This window comes from Amblyomma maculatum, chromosome 2 (assembly GCF_055883805.1).
Source record: "Amblyomma maculatum isolate TAMU_Amacu chromosome 2, ASM5588380v1, whole genome shotgun sequence".
Taxonomy (NCBI): Eukaryota; Metazoa; Arthropoda; class Arachnida; order Ixodida; family Ixodidae; genus Amblyomma; species Amblyomma maculatum.
The window spans coordinates 67041019-67066056 of record NC_139345.1 but is presented as its reverse complement, the minus strand read 5'-3'; the positions used below and the strand labels follow the sequence as shown (position 1 = coordinate 67066056).

The following is a 25038-nucleotide window of genomic DNA, read 5'->3' as shown; positions in this document are numbered from 1 at the left end:
TGCGAGACAGATCTCGGTGCACGCTACAACAAAACTGATAAAGGTGTGACTCGCGACATCGAGCATTAACAAACAAAGATTACGGAACTGATACGCGGTCCAGAATCAGAGTGATAAGCCTGTATGCCGGCGGCTGTTAAAAAACAACAAATACTGTTTTGAAGGTTTCGCGGCAATATCGTGTCGTTTCAAATATATTATCGTATCTTTTCCCACGCACCTATCTCTTCATTATAGCAGAAATCGAGCAGAATATCCGCTTAGTTTATACTGCACTTAGAGAGGGTTACTGAGTCAGTCATCTCGTATGAAGACATGGCTAACGTACCTCGTGTAGAGAAGAAACAGCGGGTCTTCAGCTTCGACCCACACCACGTCGCAGTCGCTGCTCTGGCGGCTCATTTCATCGTGCCACCATGAGTAGACGTCCTCGGTGCCTTCCTCCTGCACGAGATGTAAATACTACGATTGAGAAAGGTCCACGCCTCGTGTATAACAAGGCGTAGGGTTAACACTCCTAAACTACGCAGAAAATGCGAGGGACTTGAGCTTGTTTACAATTATTTTTTGCTAGCAGCTACAGATACACGCCGCGAACGGCTACGGCATGTTGAAATGCGGTTTAGGGTTGTTCGAAGTTGAACACTCGGCGTTGGATTCGTATAGTTACTTATCAACGTTGCAAATTAGCCTAGGAGACGGAGAAAAACTTGGAAGCATTTTGCTATAGATAAACCTTTGGGTGTACTAAAAAAGTGATAGGAAGCGACGTCGATCGACCTGTCAACTTTGGTTGACGAAAACACACCACTCGTTTATAGCTTCGCAGAACATTGCGCGAGGTGGGCGATGATTGGGCGAAACGTGGAGGCTGCACTAATTTGGTCACAGACAGCAATGAGTCCTCCGCTTTATTATTCTTTCTTTCTCCGGTTGATATGTAATTAGATAATTCGGGTTTAAATCTTATTTATCTTCGCCAGTTATTATATATATATATATATATATATATATATATATATATATATATATATATATATATATATATATATATATATATATATATATATATATATATATAATAGAGAGAGGGAGAGAGAGAGAGAGACATGGTTTCTTGTTACTAATGGGCCAGAGTTAAATTCAAACAGGATGTCACACAACTTTCCCGATTATCTATTTTATTCCAACAGTTTCGGACGGTGGACAGTCCTTCTTCAAGGTAGAATTGAGAATTCTAAATTCTACCTTGAAGAAGGACGGTCCACCGTCCCAAACTGTTGGAATAAAAAAGATAATCGGGAAAGTTTTGACATCCTGTTTATATATATATATATATATATATATATATATATATATATATATATATATATATATATATATATATACCGCAGTGCGCGTGGGCTTGTGTGAATGGCTGTCAGCGCATCTAACTTCCTCGTCACGGAGGGGGAAGCCAGTGATGTGTAGGTCGGTTAAACCAGACAGCAGCGAAAACATTGTAAACACCAAACTAGTCAATGTAGTTACTTTCCAGGACTCTGCCTCTTGTAAAAGTTTAGCGTAGCGCATTGCTTATTGAACTCTTGAGAGAACAATACGGAATGTACAGTTGCTCGTAACTTGGACATTTAATGAAGCTTCCTTCTCTACCCCCTCTTTTCTCCGAATCTTAGTTTTGTTTATAGAATGCCTGATAGTGTAGAATGGAATAATAACAAAAAACCTAAAAAAATTGATGCATGCTGCCCAACGGGATAAAGTTAGTTAACGAAGAAGTAAGGTATTACGAGTTGTTAATTGCGATCAGTGCGTTACTGCCACAGTTCACTTAACCAGTGCGGAGCTTAATTGCAGGTGCGGGTAAAGAGTGCGGACAGGGTAGGCGTTAGCTGTCTCCTGACAGCTTAAACTATTCTGTGAACCGGTAGAAAATCTTTGTTGATAGTTAACTCTGCTAGCGAACACATTTCGATCATTCGTATCACCTAGCAAACCAGTTGAGATCATAACATAATAAAAAGACACCAACTGTTAAATAGCTGGTTCTACTGTTTTAGTTATTCACTTACAACACTGTTCAAGCATTTTGCTACGGTGCTTAACTAGTGCCCGTTCTGGTCCCGCTTGCGGGTAGTACTTGAAGTGAGATTCTCATTTTGCGTTTTGTCCTTTGGGGCAAAATGCTGTAGGAGGTTAGACGCAATACCTATAGTTCTTTGTCGTCGTCTGCTCCTTAAACCGCGTCTAACCTACCTCTATAACACAGTTTGGCTCCTAAATGGCTTCGAGCTGTGTGTTTCTAGAAGCTGGCATTAGAGGCAACATGTCCGACTCACAGAACATGCGTTCCCGGAACACGATCGACGCAGCGACACGTCATCTGCGATTTACCGCTAGCCTATGACGTGAGTGAGCTGTCCGCAATGAAGACAGCTGCGGACATTGGTGGAACGTCGCGCCACAGATAGAGCAGACCTTGTGCGGCGTGCACTCCGGCGCTGCTTGTGTCTGACTGCAGTGCACTCGTCATTGTTTTGTCAGGGCTCTTGGCAGATCTCAATTTTTCTAACACTGGCTAGCACCTGGCACAGTACCGATGCGGCTATGACGCAGGCCAACATCTATCTCTTACGCCTATAATTGCATTCTGTCTTTCTCAATGTGACATAGATGTACACATTGTCGGGTTCTGTTTGATCGTAGAGTTGCTTGCAGAGTTCATGAGCAGCAGTTCAGGATCTTGCCTATAAACAGATATTCAGTCTTGGCCTAATACGAGCACAATGAAGCGGGAGTGGAAACCGCGGAGCCTCACAAAAAGAAAGAAGAAGATGAAGAATCAATGGGCTCTGCACTTACATCAAGCAAAATAGCCCGGTAGGGGGCAAAAAAAAAAAAAAAAAACCCTTATGGAAAACAAAATATCTCATCAAAACAATGATATCACAATGTGCTCCACAGATTCTGAAGAGCTAGTGAAATATTCAGGCTTAGCCTGAAAGCAGAAGGTAAGAAGTATCGAAAAAACGAAAAAAATAGCATGAGGAAAATTTAGGAAGGTACTGAATACGGACAAATTTAAGCTTACGGATAAAGCCTCTGGGACGAGCAAGAAACCCTATATATATATATATATATATATATATATATATATATATATATATATATATATATATATATATATATATATATATATATATATATATATGTTTCTCCACAAAATATAGAGCGTCGTAAATCATGCGCAGTATATACCGGGTGTCCCAGCTAACTTGAACCAAGGGGCACAAAATAATATATTTGAGGTAGGTCAGTGAAACCAATTGCACACAACTGCCAGCCTGTTTGCGCACTACAGGCAATTTTTTGTTTTGCAATTACTTAATTAGCTAATTATGTTAATTTCTCTAATTTATTAAATATCAACTTTAGACCAAAAATGTGAATTGGAAAGTTGTAGAGCACCTTCAGAAACCCCCATTTCATTAATTGCGAAAAAGAAAGTCTGACGGGTATCTTTTTTTCCGGGCTCAGAAGAAAGCCCGCGAAATACAAATAATACCACGTGACTAGCGCATTTGTGCGCCGCGATTGTGGTGCTCTCAGTCGTGGTTTGAGCGAACGAAATTAGCGGCGGCCGTGTCTCGGCCCCGTTAAAGCGGCAGGCCGATATGCCTGCGAGTGCTTCTTCGCCCGCGACAGACAGCCGGCCCACGTGACGGTGCAGTAGCAGCGAGAGCGGCGAGCCGACACCACCGAGATTCTAACAAGGCCTCCTTCTCTCCCAACAGCGAACGTCACGACAAACGGATGACCGATAAGATATCAGCCACTGAATCTGCGCATACACGCTTGGGTAAAGGGGCGAGATGACATCATGTGACTCGACTAAAATTAGCGCTGCACCTTCATTTGCCGGTTCTTTATCGCCATCTGCCTGTCGTGATGTAGGCTGCTGTGGTGCGCAGGCCTGGCCAAAATCGCGGTGGCGACGGGCGAGCTCGAGCTCGCTCGAACCATCGCCAACATTTCTGCCTGCCTCTGGAACGGGACCATCGGGTCACGGCCGCAGCTGATTTCGTTCGATCAAACCACGACTGAGAGCACCACAATCGCGGCGCACAAATGCGCTAGTCACGTGGTATTATTTGTATTTCGCGGGCTTTCTTCTGAGCCCGGAAAAAAAAGATACACGTGAGTCTTTCTTTATCGCAATTAATGGAATGGGGGTTTCTGAAGGTGCTCTACAACTTTCCGATTCACATTTTCGGTCTAAAGTTGATATTTAACAAATGAGAAAAATTAACATAATTAGCTAATTAAGTAATTGCAAAACAAAAAATTGCCTGTAGTGCGCAAACAGGCTGGCAGTTGTATGCAATTGGTTTCACTGACCTACCTCAAATATATTATTTTGAAACCCTTGGTTCAAGTTAGCTGGGACACCCGTATAGTTCCATTTCGTGAAAAGAAGGATCATCTTTGCAGGGATTAAGTAACTCCGTACGTAGGTAATAGGATATATAAGCATCCTCGGAATCACTGGTAATAATGCCAACGTGAAACGCTTAGGGATTAGCCGCAGCGTGCGGTTGCGGACGTGGACATGCATCTTGCAACAATCAGTCTTTTCATTATGAATAAGCATACAGCAACCTATAAATTGATGTATGTGTCTCGATCCTACTGATCAATTAAGGTGACGGCCATGAAAAAAAAAAAAGAAAAAAAAAAAAGAGGTGTGCTCTCATATAATTATAAAAAAAACGATTGCATTAAACGAAATTCATTATGTTGTTTTCACCTTCTAAAAGCTTCTGCCGGCTGGTACGGTATTGCTTTAAGCACTCTCTTTATCACTTTTAAAAGCTAACGGCGGGTTCAGTTCGTCGCTGTTATCTACTGAAGCCTATCCTTGTGCAGAAAAAGATGTGACAGCTTAAAAAGAAAGTACGACATTGCTCTTGTGCACATTTACCAAGCGAAAACGGGGCTATTCTTAAGCGTAATAAGATTTTCTGACACACTATTGTCCTTGAGCCTAACGCAGGTTGTCGCACCTAATGGGCCCAACGCGTTATAGGCTTACCTTCCTCTCATATTTTTTCCGCAGCGTGCGGCTAACGTGGAAGCTTAAAGTTCGATAACCCTAGTTGAGCCTCGATTTTTAAATATCCTCGCCAACCATGGTTTTGAAGATATTAGTAGTGAAATGGCTGCAGTAATTTCAGTGTTGAGTGTTATGGAAGAAAAGCCTACGGGAAATGAATTAAAAAAAGCGAAACAAACAAAAATAAATATTTAGTATTTTTACTGCCAGTAAAAGGGGCAGAGCGAATATGGGACAATAAATATAAAAAACAACGCAAGCAGCTGAACTGACACACTTCAACCATCTACCCATATAGGACACTGAAGTAGTACCCCAACTATAACTTAACCTTCGAAACTCATGTGCAGCGATTCTGACAAGGGGTCAGTACATGTTAGTGATGTTCGAGGAAAACCAGAGTGTAGCTGCCGATTATCTTTATGGGAATATGATAGCACAATAGAGCAATACCCTGAAAAAAAAAAAAAAAAAAAAAAAAACACTGAGCAGAGAACTGATTTGCGCAGCCCCGCTACGCAACTTTCAAAAAAAGAAACTCTTTCTTATCAACGGACGCATGCAATATGTTGTGGATCGTAAATGCGAAGATTCGTTTAAGCGGTGATTTTTTAGCGAATAAGTTCTCTGACACATTTCATGTTGCTAGTCAGGAAATATATAATCTAATGTGGACTAACCCGGGAAAGAAGTCTAAGCGAGACTAAACTGCCTCAAGAGCAAGCGTTCAAAATTGGCAAGTCCAGTTTTGAACGCTGCTCATCAAGTGGTTTCAACCGACGTGAGCTGGCAGAACTCCGAACATATAAGTACATTGCAATGATGGCATCTGACACCCTTCTGCAAAGAACGCTTCTTTGCTCCTGATACCTTAAGTTAGTAAATGGGAGGCACGGTATAGCGGTGAATGCTGGGGCATAATAATTACTGTTATGTCAGGTGTACCTTACACATAATAATTGCTGTTATGTCAGGTGTACCTTATACCTGATGAATACACGGGCTGCTCATTCATACACATAACACAGGCTAGCCCGGGATTCTGTCCTTTTATCATATATGAAAGTTTTCTCCTCACTATCAAGAAGCGTAAGCAGATTGCCGCCTTGTTTAATCGCGTACTCACTATTTCGAGAGATTCTTTCGAGCAGCCGTTGAGCAAGTTGCCACCCGAGCGCAGGTCGCTTGAGAGGAGATGGCGGAGGACTATGCATGACTCGACGACGTGGTTTCTGCGAAGAAATTGAGGAAGACGCCACCATGAGACGAGTTTCAGAGAAACAGGTGATAATACGTAGCAAACAAGGCGGGATTTATGCGAGAAGCGTGAAATATCCCGGAACCAATCTGATAGAATCTATCCACAGGGTTGAGTTTCTTCTGCAAGAAAACAAAGAAAGTAAAATAAGAAAACTAAAGGATGCCCTTTTAACAGTCGTGGAATTCAAAATAAAACTTGCCCCGTTTTTCACGCAGCCTATAGACAAATGCTGCGGTGATCTCACCACGATATTTAACAATCTGGAGATAACTGAATAAATGTCTGAATACATGGGAAAGTATACAAAGTATATTACTTCAGTGTTTTTAAGAAAATGTACCGTTTCTTGTCTTTTTTTTTTTTTTTTTTGCTTACGTTAATAACAGAAAAGTATTTCCAAAGACGTGAAGATTTCGTAAATGCTAGCACAACGTGAGGGGTACCGACTGCAGAGGTGAAAAATACAGAGGGTGTTAATTTTGGGAGCTCTGAGATTGAAAACAAGGGAATAGATAGAGAACTGGGGAACTGTGCTCTCCACTTCGATGTCTTTCACGTGTCAGTCACTTGTGTACGGAGTATATGTCGGCAATTAGAGCGAACTTTTTCTTTTCACTTTCGAGAGTGCAACGTTATGGCACCAAGGCCGCAGAAATTTCGAAAGCTGTCCTGATAGGGAATGAATGCAGGCCCCAACAAACAAAATTATTTTCCCCCGCTAAAACATTCTTCCATTTTGAATTTGACAGTTGTGTGGGCGTATGACAGCATAACCTCTAGATCGCATTCCACCAGTGCAAAAAGGTCGTAGTGCTCGGCCTTTCTGGTCTTCATGGCAACGTGTATCGTTACAGTTACCCTCTCTTCCCATGGCGAAAAGACACTTTGTAGATCGTAAACCGTGAACTCTTTGCAAGAGGCAACTAATTAAGACAACAATATTCTTGTGCTGTACTCCAGTGCAGGGATAGATCGTGGGATTTTTTTCAAGGGCTTGACTGTAGGCCACAATTCACTAATCTAGTGTTTTAACGTGTGCTCTACTGGGAGTTTAATTAATACAAGCGCCAGGGAAAAGCCCCAATCCTTCATCTGGTAAAAAAAATGACGGCTCATGGTTAAATGACATGTACTGTATACAGCGCTACTTCTACAGAGACAACCAGCTGAGATGATGTCTGCAGTTAAGACTGTCCCCAAAACGGCACAGAGAGGCAGGCAGGAAGGTAACAAAAACAGCGCTTGTAGTCTTTGATCAGGTCTTAGTCTGATGAATTCGACGACGATAACTTTGACAAAATCACAACGACAGACAAAAATTTGATAAAAAAAAGAAGAAAGAAAAAAAAAACGGAACGGGCGCTTATTCAAAATTTGTAAACGTTACCCTTGTCTGACTCATCACGAAGTACCAGCTAAACTCGACCAGTGGTATTCTACCTGTCTCTTTCACTGTCGGTCTCTAATTGTATGCCATATTGTCGATGCACACAAGCTTGACCAGTTAGTTTTTTCGGCACCGAAAACTTTTCTGATTTTATTAGGACCGCTACCATAAGCATTGATTGCGTGTTTCATCCTTGTTCTTTTTTAATTTGGTTTCCCTCCTTCCTAATAGCGTTTTCGTTTTACGCCTTCCGTACAGAGGGCGTCCAGTTAGGACGGTATCTTTATAAGTGCGTTCATATTGATCTTGTGAGGCCTACACCACGACAAAGCGGAATTAACTCGCAGCACGAGGTTTTCTCTCTTTTTTTTTTTTTTTTTTTTTTTTTTACAAATGCAGCAACAAAGCTGCGCTTCAAGTTTTTTTAGAACACTGCCCTTTTGTGACAAGATAAGCCTTTCAGTTTCGTTGGAAAACACAGACGGGGCACTCGCCAGCACACAGAACGCAGGGCCAATACTCCGACATTATCGCACCTTGTATCCATCGGTATGCACCGGGCGTCGAACCCGCAACTCCCTACCATGTATATGAAAGCCGCTGAGCCGCATAGCGGCTAGTTCTGTGTGGTCGGGTTGCAGAACAGCCACTTTTTCCTCACGCATCACAGAAAGAGCAAAAGTTCCTTACTTTTGACGGCACAACGAAATGGCCTCGTCCGCGATCGGCTTGAGCAATATGAGCTTCTTACCCCTCCAACTTCCGTCTGCAAGAAAAACAAAATGACGGGTGGATCAGAATAACAACTCAGCTGAAGTTGCCATTCATTCAGCCATTTCATGCCCCTGAATGTCTTTGAAGGAAATGAATGAAGAACCAGGAAGCTCGTTAGTCGAGTTAGAAAGTAAACGCTTCCTCGACGGTCACCCGCTACCTGGCATCACGCCACGGGGCGGTCGTCCTCGTATGGCTTCGCTCAAGAAAAACGGCGGTACCTTACTGACCGCTTTCCTTGTTTGCTTGTCACAGGTTACAACTGCGAGGAAGATGGCCCCTGCATTACAGTGGTTTATGTCCCGTCGCAATAGACGCCGCGTTAGGGGGTACGCCAGAAGACAAGAAAAAAGCGACGCTAGAGACATATCGTATCATTGCTGCTCTTTTATAATAATTTTTTTTCTTTGATTCCGTTTCATCGTTATCGTTTGCTGCGGTGATCACAGGTTCCGAGTGTGACATGAGCAGAGGGTGTCTCGAGCCGGAGACGAAGCGCGATGAGAATTAATATGACAGAGTGAGTACCCACACAAGCGCCTAAACAAGCGAAGGTATGGGGCCACAGCTTGCCGTTGTAGCCGTACCACTGCGCTTGGATAAATGCCTATATTATACAGGTACACCAGCCCTGAACATCTGCAGCATTTGGTGCGCAGCGGAAAGGGCTAAGAGAAAGGGGAGAAAAAAGAAAATAACGGTGGCGGAAACAAAAAAGAGCTTGTTAGTTTGATAATATAAGTGGCAGGGTACTCCATGGGAAGATATCAAAGATCAAGGTATGTCGCGCACACCCACGGACACAGCCTCGCCTCATCTCTTGGTATTAAAAAAGTTGTCAAGAAGTTTATCGGCACGGTTTTCATTTCGCCATTTTGGATGTTACGACAATTAAGATGCTCTAGTGTCAGGATGAAGGTTTGAAACTGCTAATGCGCTGCGGAAAGACTGCAAAACACATAGGCTGCCATAAAAGGGCCCGTAAAAAGCCTTTACTAAATGTAGAAAGCGCTCACGAGTAATAGGTATCCCATCAATCCTCTCCACAACTTAAGGAGTTTTTAAGCTGGCGTCAATAACACCAAAAATATCGGCGATCGAAAATGACGCTCCTCATCTCTACCCTCCACTCAACGCACGGTGGCGCACAGGACAAAAAAGAAGAAAATAAGCCGCGTTGGCGCCTTTTTACGCTCCGTTCCGCCCGCCTCACTTGGGAACGTCCAATGAGTGGGCGTATTCAGCAAGCCCTAATGACGTCACATGAGAAGTTTGCGTCACAAGGGAGGTTAGCTTCACATGGGAGGTGTGCGTCACAAGGGAGGTTTGCGCGGAGGAAACGTGTTAATCGGTTGCGAGCGATCGCCAGGAGTATGTATTAAAATTTATTTGTAAATTATAGGTTCCATGCAAAGCCTTTAAAATTCGACTCCAATGCTCACGAAGACCATGTATACGGATTTCTTACACGAGAATATTGGAGAAAGTACTGTTCCAGGGGACCTTTAATGATGCTCGATCAGCAAGACACAGACAGTATACTCACCGGCCGTGACTAGTATCCTCGACTGCGTGTCGTACATCCTTTGCGCGAGTGATTCGGCTGAGTAACCTGCAAACTGAGATAGAGCAAAAAGGAAGCAGGTTTGAATAACGTCCTGGGTAAAGCGTAGACGAAAGCGAGCAAGCTGGTATATCTCTTCACTAGCGACACATGCGGTGAAAGTGCACACAATAGACTATTGAAGAGACCGCACAGAGGCCATGTCATGTGCATGAGCGCTATATAAACTGATTTGATAAAAAAAACACAACTTGGTGGTAGAAGCCTTGTTTCTATACGTCTTTAATGAGACCGGCCGCAATTGTTGATTGTTGTTTCTATGGGCGTTTTCTTGCCTTCTTTTTCATCTTCAAATGGGGTTTGGAATGCTCATATGTATGGCTGACTGTTTGAAAGTTAAATCAGAAGTGTTTTGCATCTATAATATTTTACTCTAACCCCAGAAAAGGCCGTTCTGATACTTCTGCCCGGCTTCTTGGAGATTCCGGGGCAGAATTATCAGCGCAGTATCAGAGCAGTACCAGAGGCGTCCTTTGTTGTCTCGATTCCCGCTCTCATCTATTCCAACACGCACCTACATTTACTTATTTTTTTTTTTAGATCTCAGCGTCAGCTGGCGCTAACCAATGAAAGTAGACCGTATTAATTCCTCCCCTCCTGCAGGACACCACCCATTCCGAGGTCTATTCGCTGAGTCACGTGACCCCAACCACGGGGATCACTGATGCCTATTTCTAGAGAGCACAGGTCGCCGATGCTTAAAGGGACACTAAAGACAGCCAAAGATGGTATGAAAATCTAATAAACTACATTTGGTGACACTGTCGCCGCATATCCGGCAGCAAAAAATCGAATAATTGCTGAGATATTGCGATAAGAAGATGAGGTTTTTTCTTGTTCCCGCCGGTCGAATTCAAACTGTGGCCTCCAACTACGTAGTTGGAGTTGAGTGACGCACACTATGACGTAAGCGGAGACTCCGTGATAGCTAGCGAGCCGGCGCGGTCCGCGGCGTCGCATCCCTCAAGGGCCAACTTGGCAACAGCGTACTCGCAATGACGCCCTCAGCCGAAATAAATAAAACGATGAAGAGTTATTAACCGAGCGATGGGCCCATAAAGGAAGAAAAAAAAACATAGAGCGCTTGTAATGCACAATACTTTACATGTTTCTCAAGCTTTTGCGCTCCTTCTTGCACTGTGTATAAACAAACCGAGCCCTCGGTCATCGCAACGCTTCCTGACATGTTTACATACAAATAAGATTTAGTTACCAGCAAAATAGTGTCCTCGCTGCTGCGCTTGTCAGTTTTGAAGCTTCGTCGCACTTTTTTCCTTCAAGGTTTGTGCTACAGCTCCGTGTTCAGCGAAAATTACGTCCACGGTAGCAGAACATGACCGAAGTGCCGGCGCCACTAAATTTGCCAGCGCTGTGAAATTCCACGTTAAAATGGATCCAGTGCACAATATAGTGCGCATAGGCATCCAGAACATTAGTTGCAAGACGTGAGAGCAGGCAGCATGCGCCGATGATCAAGAAGTTTCAATTTTTAGACCAGCAGCAGAAACACTTTATTGTAAATGGGGCGATGACATAAAAACTAAAAATATCTCCGAGGTCCTTGTGGCGCGGCGTAGCCGAGCGGTTAGCGCCGAACGTTACAGATCAAGCAGTAGTGAGTTCGAATCTTACCGCTTCTGGTGTTTTTTTTTTTTTTTTTTTTTTTTTTTTTAAAATATTTCCGAGGTCCTTGTGGCGCGGCGTAGCCGAGCGGTTAGCGCCGAACGTTACAGAGCAAGCAGTAGTGAGTTCGAATCTTACCGCTTCTGGTGTTTTTTTTTTTTTACAAATCGATTTTTTTTTAACCTTTTGTATTGTATTTTTGGTGCTTCGTTATTTTTCGTTTTTACCCGAGGCCCTTTTTTTTTTTTTTCGCCGGGCGACGAGCGCAATATATCGACGCTCTCCTTGGTATGGGCGGCAAGTATGCCCCTTTTGTTTACGACGCCTGCAAATAGCACGTTGAAGGTCTTGTTGACGCAGTATATGTTGGTCAGATGTGCCATGATTTAGTGAACAATTGAATGATAATGAGTTTTTCCTTTGGTACTTAGCATATGTATGCTTTTCGTGGCGTACGTAGCTGCAGTCAAGCGGTCAGGTCGCAGTCGAAGCGGCAACGGCGGCGATTTGTTGGCGCAGAAGTGTGAACGAAGGAGCTTGTCGGCGGTAGCGGATTTCGCTCGCTCGTGCCTCCGAATGCTCAAATGGGAACCATCAAGGCGCATCTGCTGCTCCAAGCTCGTAATTCAGGCGTTGCAGGTTCAAACAAACTATCCGAGTGCGCACGAAATGCCTGAGCCGAAACAAACCAAAACTGAAGTGGGCGCCTGTGGCGCCTCCAAGTATATTTTTGTACTTGTCTTGCAACGTTTACGTTGTCTTTTCGCCGTCGTTTACGTATGATAAAAGCGTGTTATCATGTTTGAGAAAAAATGTACTACCGCATTCAAACATGCAACGTAGTTCGCATTTGTCAGCCTCCGGGATCCCTAGCGCGTCACGTGATTTGTAGTTGCGAGCCTCGGCCGTTTCGCTGTGGTGGCGATACCTGTATTTCTGTTATTCTTCTTTACTACCTTATAACAGCTCTGTTTTCAGTAAGAGTGGTCTTTTTGTAATCAGGAACTGGCATTCTATCGATGCAAACCCACTTCCTTTCTCTCTTTAGTGTCCCTTTAATTACGGCCCTTATGGCCAATGTCAGGCTCGAAAGCATTTCCTTTGAGTAGCATGCATGGGATCGCCGCAGTTGTCGCTAACAACATTCGACGACGATCCCAACGCCACTTACACAAGTGAATTTCCCCCATACATAAAATCCTCACAGCAACAGAGAGCATGAGAGACCGAATGACTTCCTGCGCGTTAAGGTCAGCTCTATAAAAAGGTTTACTTCTTCCAAAACCTGTTTTGTCCGCGTTGAACAGCACATGATGCATTCCGTCAGCACTGCGGCTTGCGTTGCGTCGGCTGAAACGTGACTGCTGACTTTTTTTTTTCGCTCTAATGCAGGGTGTTCAACTCCACGTGGTGCCTCTGTTAATTTTTGTTATGTTTTTTTTTTTTTCTAGGGAATATAACATGGGGCTCGGCTAAGCATAGCTCAGCTCTGACGCAGATGTACTTGTACTGTGAATACAACAAGAAAGAAATGAATTAGGCAATGATGGAGGGGAGGTGGACGGATCTACGACAGTAACTAGAGTGCTACAGATGCGACAGCAGTGAGCCCCACTGGGCTGGCTGGCTACGCGAGCTCCACCGCAGAGAGCGGCATGTTGCTGCTAGACAGATGCAAAAATGAGAACACGTTCGTCCGTTTGCTGTGAAAATCAGTCAACCATCCTTGGTTTAGTTTTCTCTGTATCGTACGATACGCTTTAAGTACGTAACGACTGTAATTATGCGCTAGTGGAAAATTCGTCGTCGTACATCCTCTGTGCATATGATGAGCTAACATTCCCAGACAACCTTAGCAATCAGCATAAGCCCCAAGATAAAAACGGCTGCTGGATAACAAGTGAAGCTCCAACAACATTCATGGTAAACGAGCGTGAAAAGACGAACACGGCAGAAGAAACAACACGACACAAGCGCCAAGGCTGCACTAACTTTGCTGACCATTGTCGGGATTACAATAGATTAGGAAAGCGTACGCGATGTAGGCCAAAATTTGAGTATACTGCGGTTCTTTTTCACACATTTCACAAATTCACACATTAGCCTATTACATCACGGAAGCCTATTATAACGCAAACTCAATTGACACATGTGTCAGCACTCCCTCTGCCACCCTAACAACCTCTGAAATTGCATTTCTTGATGACAAATGAGTTTTGCAGCGTGCTTGTTCTGTGCCGGTGTTCTCTGCTTTTCTTCACGTTTTATCACACACGTTTTATCACATTTATTCCTGATGGGGCATCGGTTTTTGTTTGTATTTTTCTCCTCTTTTGTGTTCTTAAGCTGTTTTTCCCGAATAAACAATCGAGCGCTTGTGTCGTGATGTCTTTTCTGCCGTGTTCGCCTTTTCGCGCTCGCTCACCATAAATACTTACCAGCTCAACCAACTTCCCTCGTTAACGTAAACTCCAACAACGCTTGTGCGTGCACACGTGACTTCATCTGTCCAGTGGTTATTGCACCTTCCTTCTTCCTCCATGGCACATCCGTCTGTTTTCAGTTGATTACTTTTTTGAAATGCTACTGCCATTACTGGACCGGTCACATTTCCACATCATTGCGATGGTGGCATCCGCAAAATACATTTGACCAAATTTGAAAGTTCAAAATGAGAATGAGTCACATGACGTGCAAGTTCCTGCCTGCATGAATATTTTGAGGCACTGCTCGCATTCATAACTCTCACAACCTTCGATGCTAATCAGGATAACGGTATCAAGCACAGCACGAGTACACCAAACCAATGTTTGGTGTAGTTTTTGAAGTTGCCGCTACAGTCGTTTTAGTGCTGTACCAGAGCTCTGCACGAATGTACGCCTGTTTTCTTTCATTTCGATAATTACTGTCCGCCGTATTAGCAGCGAGTGTGGCACAAACGTGGGAGCTAGTTATTCGTTGAGGCACTGGAGTATATATTAAGAGAGTAACTGCTACTCAGCGTCCACCCAAGCGCAACCACACTGCAATAACAGAGAACCTCACAACTCCGAGTTATTGACCGATTCTCCCTCGCCCTCCCCTAGTTACTTGTCCCAGTTACTTCGGAAGGTAACGTGAGAGTCCGGATGAAGTGGTGATCCTGTGATAGAACCCGAGATCAAGAAGAATTTCGCTTCAGCTACGACATTTCTGAGGAAGCTGCATAAATTTCGTTCTTAGCCGTGTGACCGCGCTAGAGTGCACGATACTGAGTCTTGACTCAATTATTACACACCTACTCCACCTTGGGGCATTCTCCTAAATATTAGTCCAACTGTGGGGGGCTGCGACGAACTCAAGTGCCATCTGCACAACCCCACAGTGCTTCTTTTGTGAGGCCCAAATTCCGGCGCACCACTCACCACCACGGTGTGCACGGCTCCGAGCCTGGCGCAGGCCAGCATGGCTACCACCAGCTCCGGCACCATGGGTAGGTAGATGGTGACCAGGTGTCCCTGGCACACGCCTGTGCCCACAAAGGAGAGGGGGGGAGAGAAGTGATGCACAACGTGGTAAGTTGTTTCAGGTGCCATGTTCGTTGAGGTTTAAAGCGGAAAACAGTGTATAATTGAGAACGATAGAGCTAATAGGGCAACAAACACTGTTCGAATGAACATAGCCAGTTATAAACCCGTATTGTTTTTATTTATGAACACACCTACATTCAACCGCGATGTATATTTGTAGAACGGTGTTTTGAGATTATCGAGGAAAGCAGATGACGAAGCGAGTTCAACACAAAGTCGACTCTGAAATTTCTGCTACGAAGTGAGAGACGTGTTCCAAAGCCGAAAGTTTGGAATCTCTTTGGAGTTCTAATTAAGGAGAACTCTTTCCAATCCTCTTGATGTTGACGGGACATAAATTTTATTTATAAACCGGAGCTTCGATTTTAAGCGAATGGGAGTTAAATAAGTTCCGTGTGCAAGAAAAGGGCAACAGAACAGTGACGACTGTAGGGCACGGAACGTGTACAATGAACAGTGGGATCTTGAAAGAAAAACAAAAAGGAATTCCAATATGCGCGCAAAGCAGCTTTAATGTCTTCGACCATTGAGGAATTATCCCTAATGGGCTGCATTATCCGCTGCCAAGGGCCACTTGCGAACTTTCTAAACGCAGAGGCTTCGGGGATAGCAGGTAATAAACTTTCACTTCACATGCTAGTTGCGTTATCTCCTCTCCCCGTTTCAGAAGTTGACGCGGAAGTATGGCTCGCCTTCTGCCGCTGCAACTGGAAAGCCCCCGTCTGTACGTCCGTGTCTAGTAACCCTTGTGAGCAAGAAGAATCTTTAATCAGCTTGGCCAGAGTCTATGCACTGGCGAACAAAAAAGGCCGGCAACTAAAAAGCTCAAATTTGGGGTCGCTTCAGCTCAGCTTTTAAGAATATGACGCGGCTCCCGTCTATACCGGCTCCCCTTGTTGATTCCCGCCCAGGAATATTCACTTTGCTAATCGCTTAATCAGTAGTCCCTTAATTTGCGCCTATATTTTCTAACCCTTAATCATTATCTCGATTATCCGCTAAAGAGGGGCACTTGCGAACATTCTAAACACTGAGATTTCGGGTTTAGCACGGTAATCTGTGGCTTTCCGACTGTCATCTTCCAGGGGCATGCTGGCAATTTCTCGCTCAGAACTCCGACACCGAATTTTGCACTGAACGGAGCAATTTCCGCTATCCAGTTAAACGCTGATTACCGCAACCACTTGCCAAGCATTGCACCGTAGAAGGCCCTAACCATGCTGAAAGTGATTTTAAATGAGAAAAAAAAAGCCACACCTAAATAAAGCCCGTCAAGCGTAACTATATCTGTAAAAATATTTGAAATAGTTTTTGTGATTTCGAATTTTTGAAACCAAGTGCACATCTAAAAAACGCTATCGTTTTCAACACTGTAATCAGAATTTACTTGAAGGGGCTTTTTGGACTGCGATTTTGTGGATAACAAGTCCAGGAACTTATATCATGCTACATTGCTATGTTGTGTTTGTATATGTATACATATATATATATATATATATATATATATATATATATATATATATATATATATATATATATATATATATATATATATATATATATATATATATATATATATATATAGCTCTGGGAACAAGAAGGCCAGACTTGGTCGTGGCGTCTGTTATAGTGGTAGAGTCGGGCAAGGGGCGACTTCGATGCTTCAGATTAGGAACAGGCGACACCTCCACCAAGTGTACTGAGACGATTTAGGTAGTTTTCACGGCAATACATTTATCTTGTCGTAGCAGCTACAAAGGCCAGCGTTCTACAGTGACAGCTCGAGCTTCGTCCGCTTTGTGGTCTTCACAACTTCATCGTCTTCGGCGCGCGACGTCTGTTTTCCTCTTCTTTCTCCTTTTTCACAGGTCAGGCATCTCTCTTAAAATATCTTTAAAATTTAATTACTATTCCACAATAGTGGTTATAAGACAACAGTCTTTTTCCTACATCTTGTATGCGGAGTTTTCCTTCGGTAATCTATACAGAAAAGGCGAACAAACTACGAGCAATTTTAGCGTCGGAGTTATGCAGCTCTGACGCGCTCCATTGTTCATCAGAATGTGAACAATATTTATCGTATTAAAAACACTATACTGAGGTTCTATTTTTTCACGATGGCAAACGCTTACATGCCTATTCAAAATTTAATGAAAATTGGCACAGTGGCTGAGAACGTGACCGTTGAGCCAGGCATCCACCGTAAGGCGACATTCTAGAAAAATAAAAGTTGGCCTGCATCTATCTATAGGATACGAAGCTTCATAAGCTAAAAAAGAAAACAAAAACAGAAATAGAGGTGTCGCCAAAATCGGCCTATTGCAGAAGCGAAATACTTGCATCGACACAAAGTTTTGGGCCATTATTCCCCAAGCAACGCTATACAGCCATTCACTTCGAGCCGATGGCAGCCCGTCCTTTTCAGTAATGAAGTCACGCGTTTGAACCGACTGTTGGGAAATTTTTAAATCTGATTTTCCAGTGATAAATGAATATTTTGTTGTCCACAAAACGCCAGCATCTTTAGAAAGAGGCGATTCAATTTTTAATTATGACAACGATTGCGGGGGATTATTCACAGTGGCCCTTTCAGATAAGCGCGCTCCCGCGCACTGATAACGATGGGGATTGCACTAACTTGAGTATGGAAATTTCGGTGCAGCAGGCCAGGAAGAAAGCGGTGTCAGGCGCGGTAAGTTGGAGATAAGATCTAATGTCTAATACATTTTTATTCTTATTCGGATTATATGGAAAGCAAATTATCCCCAATAAATGGGCTACTACGAAAGTATGAGACTGGAGGCCCCTTCTAGAGCTTTACTTGTTTTGAATAAAGATATTCCCGAGTCTCACATTTTTTATCTGTATCCTTAGTGTTTAACCGTTCAATATTTACTTCACCTCTATACTTCCGTCTTTCTCCCCACAGATCCCTTCCTCACAGAGTGTAGCAATGCGGTGGATTTAAACGCCGGTAAAATTACCTTTTTTTTTTTTTTTTTCTGTTAAAGAAGTTCAGTCTCTCTCTCTCTCTCTTTCATCTACCTTATTCTTACAAGCTTGTGGGAAAGGTGATGAAAGGCTCTCACCCTTGTGTGAGTGACGTGTGGACAGTAACATTACAGAAATCTACTATATACTCTTCTAAATAGGCAACTTCGTTATAGACTATATACCGCAGAAAGACCGATCCTTTCAAGGTTACGTGAGTAAATATTTTCTTCACTGCAGCAGCATAAACATTAGTTCCACATGAAGTGTAACTAACAAAAAGTTTTGCCAAAAAAGCAGGTATTTATAGCCTAAGTCAGAAACGAGATAACTGGCGAAGTGTGAAAAGCTGTAATAAACTTTACAAAATATATATGCGCATTTAGAAAATAATAAAGTAAATGTCCAATATAAGTGTTCACTGCAAAACTATGTCAGAAAAGAGAATTCAAAAGTCCTCAGTTACAGTACTCTTTATAATTATTTTTAAAGCGATCCTGATCGCGCACCGCTTTGAGCTAGCGTGCAGGGCGTTAAGTCGACCCGGGCTATCTGCAGAAAACGGTGTCCGTTGCGTTACTTGTGGTATGGAACAGTTCACAACATGCCCGACACATTTGGAGAGGTCCAAAAGTGAATCTCCTCGGGCAACAGTGAAACTGAAAGCAATAGATGGGTACTTGTCGATAGTTCGGGATAGGCAGAGTAATCATAACACACATCGGGCTAGTTAGTTATCGAAAAGCAGAACAGCGCAAGCATTTGGCTGACGGGCCCGCTGCGCAAGGGTTTTCACCAGTCGGTTCAGCTTTGCAAGTAGTTTTAAGCTCTTGTCTTTCTTTTCGTTTCCTTCCTTTCCCTTTCCCCTTTTTTCTCTTCCATTTCTATTTCTGGATGAAAAAAGAAAATTACTATTTGTAGGTGCATTATTTTCACTATTACATAAATATAAGAAAGGGAAGACGAGACATGTACAGCGCTGAGACTAATAATCTCTGTACAGAAAAGAATGAGACGAGTGAACTTAATATTTTAGCTTCCATGCTGCGAAATTTCGAGAAAAAGGCTGTTGGTGAGTGGGGACTGTGTAAGACGAGGACTACGTCTCGGAAGCCATGCTTGACGCGATCGCTCCGTATTCACAGGCTTCGTGAATACTTCCTCATGCGGCGGCTGGAAGACAAAAACGGGCTCCAATACTGAGGCATACTTTTTTGCAGCCTATTAAATCGTATTAGCTATTCAGAATCGATTGGGACTGCTCAGAATGGGGCATTTCAAGCCATAGCTGAAATGAAATGACTTGAGATGAGTAAAAGCTTAAGGAGAAGCGGCAACCCTCGTGTTTATGAAAACGGTGAAAAAAAAAAAAAAGAAAAAAAAGGTGAGCGTGGCGCACGTGAAGCCGTTTGTAAACTCCTAACCACTGTTCTTGGCAAAAAAAAGTCGCCTAACTTTCTTTGACCCCCCTCTAACAGACTCTTCACACAGAGCGCTGTGTATTGTGGAGTGAAGTGGGCCCGATGTCTGTCTCGTTCGCTAACATTTCACGAGTCTCTACGCCGTTGAAGTTGGACTAGCTTTAGAAGCAGAAATTGGTTTTCTGCAATAATAATTTTCATGTAACACTGCTCCAGAGATGCACTGTACTATGATCTAAAAAAGTGCTTCCAACTTTTCAGAGTTCATTCTTTTTTCAGTATAGGCTAAAAAGTGTCAGTTTAATGCGCGAAGCAATGTATACAGTCTACAATGTCCATGTTGTCCTTAAATTGTAACCTAAAAGGTTAATATAGTCTTAAAGAATCTGCCATCCTCCACAGCCGATAAAAAAAAAAAAAAAATGTATGTTCGCTGATCTACCTAACGAAAATTGGTTACTTGTTATTTCATTTAAATTAGTTTGTTATCGAGATGATGAGAAAGTTAACAAAAGTAGGTGAGCGGGTTTCATTTAGCTGTACGAAGGTCATCACCAAATGACATCCTCAGAAGGCCCAGCCGTGAAAGCTTATCGAAGAAGTCAGATGCAAAGAAAACATCTTGGCGGGACATCATCTACTTTGGATAAAGCCTTTCGGCCGCGAGCTGACGTACCGTGGCCGGAATAAGAGGAAGCTGTTGCGGATATAAAAATTTGTGAGCGCAAAAAGTATTATGTATACTAGACAAAAAATGGCACAGGTGATGAAGCGAACAGTATTTAAAAACAAACTAATGGGTTTAACCTCACGCAATGTAACGCAGAAAGTTGGGCGAGTTGGTGTTTAGATTCAACAGGCATAGTTCTAGCGCTTTAGACACGAACGAAGGGAGAACACACACCACAAACGCTAGCGCTTGGGGTGTGTGTGTTCTCTCTTCGTGCCTGTCTAAAGTGCTAGAAATATGTCTCACGCAATGGTAAGAAAGTCGCAAATTTGCTGATAAAATGTTCCCCACCAATACAAACCCGCCAAGCGGAATTGGAGCATGAAGAAATAAAGTGAGAGCTACAACGAAAGGGCTATATTGCAAAACGTCGGACTTGGCGAATTGTGCTTTAACTCGCTTTTCGCACGGGTCTAAACACTGGTAGACAGAAATAATTTGGATGCGGGCTCATTGCAAGATATTGTTTTCATGTGATCAAGAAAACCAGCTTTACAGAAAACATTTATGCACAGGGGGACGAGCGTCCTCCCCATAAATGCCAGCTGACTGACCAACAAGGCCAAACTGAACTGTTTTTTTTTTCTCTCTCCGCAAATTGCCATAAATCGTCCTCCCGCAAACTTTTATCAAAGATATTACGTCCGAATAACGCTAGCGGTTCGCACGCGCTCTCTGTAAAGCAGATAGAAAGTAAACAACATTCGGCTATTACGACTTCCTCTGTCGAAAGTCGGCGCACCACCAGATCAAAAGGAAGTGCGTTTTACAGCCAACGTGCGCCTTCGGGGCGTTAAACCACACTGCCTTCCCGCTTGCCTCTATTTCACTGCACGCCAAGCTGGTATAGAAATGCTGCTTCAATAAAACCAGTTCTTTCACCTCATACACAGGCAACTTCCTTCGATGTCAGCGGACTTCATCTGTAATATGTATTACCTTCGTTGATGTTGCATCATATTATGCCGAGGGTTCGCTATGTCAATTCAGTCGCTGAATTTTATTTGCTGTAGTTCCACTAAGAGAAACTTCCGAAAAATGCAGCCGCAACAATATACGGCGCTGCGCTGTGTCGCCCAACACGTTCTTCAATATTTAAGATTCCATTCATGATTGTGGCTGAAAATGCGTCTTTAAAGCAACAAAAGCGAATGCGAACAGCGCTTCCAGAATACTAAGTTGTGCTGAAGGAACTGCCTTTATTTCCTTTATTTTTTTTATTTTTTGTTTTCCTCTGGGTCTTTCTAATGAAGTCGGAGTAAAATTTTGATATCAGTGCCTTGCGTATGGTGATAAAATTCTTCACACAACTGCGCGATGAAACAGATTGGTAAAGGGTCCAGAATAGCAATGCTCCTTTCACGGAATAAGTTTGTCGGGTATTACGAAACGAGTAAATAAGGAAAGAAAGTTTTGCGCAAAACGAAGAATAAATAAATCAGGAGAGGTCATCTTTAAGTGCTTATGTGAAGTCTGGTAATTTTGGTTCGTGAAGGGGCTAACTTTATCAGCAACCACGTCAGAGCTGTGAGTACCTCACCTGCCGTCTAAAAGCAATGACTTGTACGAGAACGGACCCCCTCGACACACAGGTCTCTTTTCATTTCTAGTCCCGCTGAAGGTGTAGCGTTGCGATTGTGCTATAATATGCATGGCGGACAGTGCTACCATAACGGTTCAAGCTGGTGACGCTTCGTAGCTTTTCCGTCAGAAAGGTGCAGGAAGCGCGTTGTCTAAGAAGCAGCGGCGGCAGTTTTTCCGCTGAGTATAAAAGCAGCTGCACATGCATAATGAGCATTCAAATAATGAAGCATCACTAACAAGCATATATATATATATATATATATATATATATATATATATATATATATATATATATATATATATATATATATATATATATATATATATATATATATATATATATATATATATATATATATATCCATTTTACCTGTAAGTTTTCCTGCAGTTGAATAACAATTAGTCGAACAATATTCGTAAGGCCTCTTCATATATATATATATATATATATATATATATATATATAATATATATATATATATATATATATATATATAAATATATATATATATATATATATATATATATATATATATATATATATATATATATATATATATATATATATATATATATATATAATATATATCCATTTTACGTGTAAGTTTTCCTGCAGTTAGTTGAATAACAATTAGTCGAACGATATTCGTAAGGCCTCTTCAACCTCGGCACAAAAGGAACAGGTGGATTCGTTTCTTATGTTAAGGGAATAATTACACATTGCCTCCCCCCAAGCACAGTCACACGGTTGCAATGGAAAGCTATACAGCTGTCACAAACGTAGTTGTTAAAGAAAAATTCGCCTTGGCCCGGGGACGGATTTTTCTTCCAACACTACAAAGATTCCGAGAAAACTGAGAAAGCGGCTTTGGAGCCATTTAAGTGTGCTTTGGTGAATATCAACGTGTAATTACACCCTTATTAGAAATATATTCCACCTTTTGAGACGCTTCTATAAAAAATTAGACCAAATTCGTTTTCCTGGGCAAAATTAGTGGTCCCTTTTATATTGCTTCGGTCTGTATCCTAGAGAAGGTTACCTGTCTCGCCGGCGCTCATACTGTTCCCTTTCATATTAAATCTGCCTGTAGCTTAGATACCTGCCTGTTTTGTTTATTGAGATGGTCTTCATTTTAATTTCACACAATGCACTTCATAATGAAATGATGCACTTGAGCAAATATACTTGCAAAATTAAAAGGTCTTCGTACCTTTCGCCTTGAGAACGTTGGCGAATCTGCAGACGTCATCGAGCAGCTCCCTGTACGTTATGGTTTTCTTGTCCATTGGGTTGTTTCCCTCCCTGTAAAGAGATTCCCCATTTTAGCGCTCGAACAACGCAAAAGCACTGCATATCACCATCCTCAAGCCTTAAATGTTGTAGGACAGATCTATTTTGTTTCAAATATTCCAAATTTAATTTCGATGCCAGTACGATAGACGAGCGTGTGCGCCCAATTATATCCGTACATGCCTCAATCCCGTTACTTCCGTGTAATGCAGCAAACAGGTGTCCCAACAGCTTTTCCGCTTTGGAGTAGGTTCCAAATTCTTGGCGCTTTTATTGTATTTGCTTTTGGTGATCTTGATCAACAGAGCAAAATTGGCCGCAGAAGCTTGTTCCTTCATCAGGAGGCTTTAAGTTAGCGCTACGATCAAGGCGTACAAAAGTGTGCACTTTTTTAACATATGTACGCAGGGAAAGCATTATAAGGGAAGGATGGGCAGCTAGGTGTTTGTTTCTTATTAATAGCCATAACGTTGGAGCAAGCGAACATTGACGCACAACTACAAACGACGGCTCCGAACGCCATCGTGCTGTCCGCCGTTCGCACGTGTTCTTTTCGTGTCTGTTCGCGATAGTGTCACGCCCGTATGGGCGATTTTTTTTTTTTAGGTGAGCAGAGGCGGCTTCAGCTTTTTAATGTGTCGCAATCAACATGTAGGCGTACGCGTGCCACCAACGCAGTAGATATTCGCCTCGATGTAAACGCGCTGCTGCTGTTCTTATGTAAATACCGCAACATAAAAAGTGGAAAATCTTTTCAGCATCTTGGAGTACCGGCCGCATTCAATTTCTACATACAGTTAATATTTAAGTATAGAAAAAAAGCAGCACCAATATCTAATGTGGGTTGTATTTTATGCACCTGTTGAACTAACAACTATATGAATGTTTTTTTGTTAGGCATAATGTATGGGATCTGATATGAACAGTAAATTTGGGATCTAATATAAGAATTCCTTTCAGCCTGAGAGGTGATACAAAAGGCGGACCACACATTATACGACGCGTAGCAATTTAGCATGTGTTTGAAACGTTGGGTCAGTGTATAAAACGGTAGGACACGGTATACGCGGCAGGATAGCCGCGAGGTATGCCATTGATATATGACAAATTCGTGCACAGGTATCCAATCCTAAAGACACACTAGAACAAGCTGAAGCCAACATGCATTGCTAGATTACTTCATTCGAACGAGGCTTCGTTTGCTGAAAACATTGCTTTTTTTTTTAAGCTACAATAGGGCAAGAATTTGAACACAGGTGTCGCTGCCACCGGCCGTTTCGCAAACGCCGACAAAGTTGCTTGCACCACGGGTCACGTCGAGGGTAGGCTACATTTTCAGAGTTTGAAATAATGATCGCGGAATACCTTTTAGTAAACATGGCAGGCGTTTTAAGTGTTGTACACTTAATGTTACCATATATGAATTGGACCATAGAGTGCTGCAACGTGCTCCCGTCGCTATTCCAATCTAAAAGACAAACATTTTTTTTTTATAGTTTGGAGGCCATTGCGGTAATGAAGGTAACTTTTGCTTTAACGTACAGAGCCGCTGATAGTTTCCCAGGATGATCAGAACTAACTGAGCAACGCGACAGTATGAAAGCCCTGTCTTCCAGATATGTGGGGGCGTTTGAAATACAAACACTTGTTTCGCTGTCAAGAACTTAATT

The 25038-nt window shown here is 42.6% G+C and overlaps 1 protein-coding gene across 1 annotated transcript in view; it reads right to left on the bottom strand.

Moving 5' to 3' along the window:
• Window positions 1-25038, bottom strand: part of LOC146198876 (acetyl-coenzyme A synthetase-like) — a 61560-nt gene that overhangs the window by 22874 nt on the left and 13648 nt on the right. Inside the window, exons 2-7 of the mRNA XM_084594347.1 lie at window positions 23289-23380; window positions 15187-15290; window positions 10082-10154; window positions 8452-8527; window positions 6240-6345; window positions 329-444 (exon numbers count right to left, since the gene is read on the bottom strand). Coding sequence (XP_084450473.1) covers window positions 329-444; window positions 6240-6345; window positions 8452-8527; window positions 10082-10154; window positions 15187-15290; window positions 23289-23380 — 567 coding nt within the window. The remainder of the gene's footprint in view (window positions 1-328; window positions 445-6239; window positions 6346-8451; window positions 8528-10081; window positions 10155-15186; window positions 15291-23288; window positions 23381-25038) is intronic.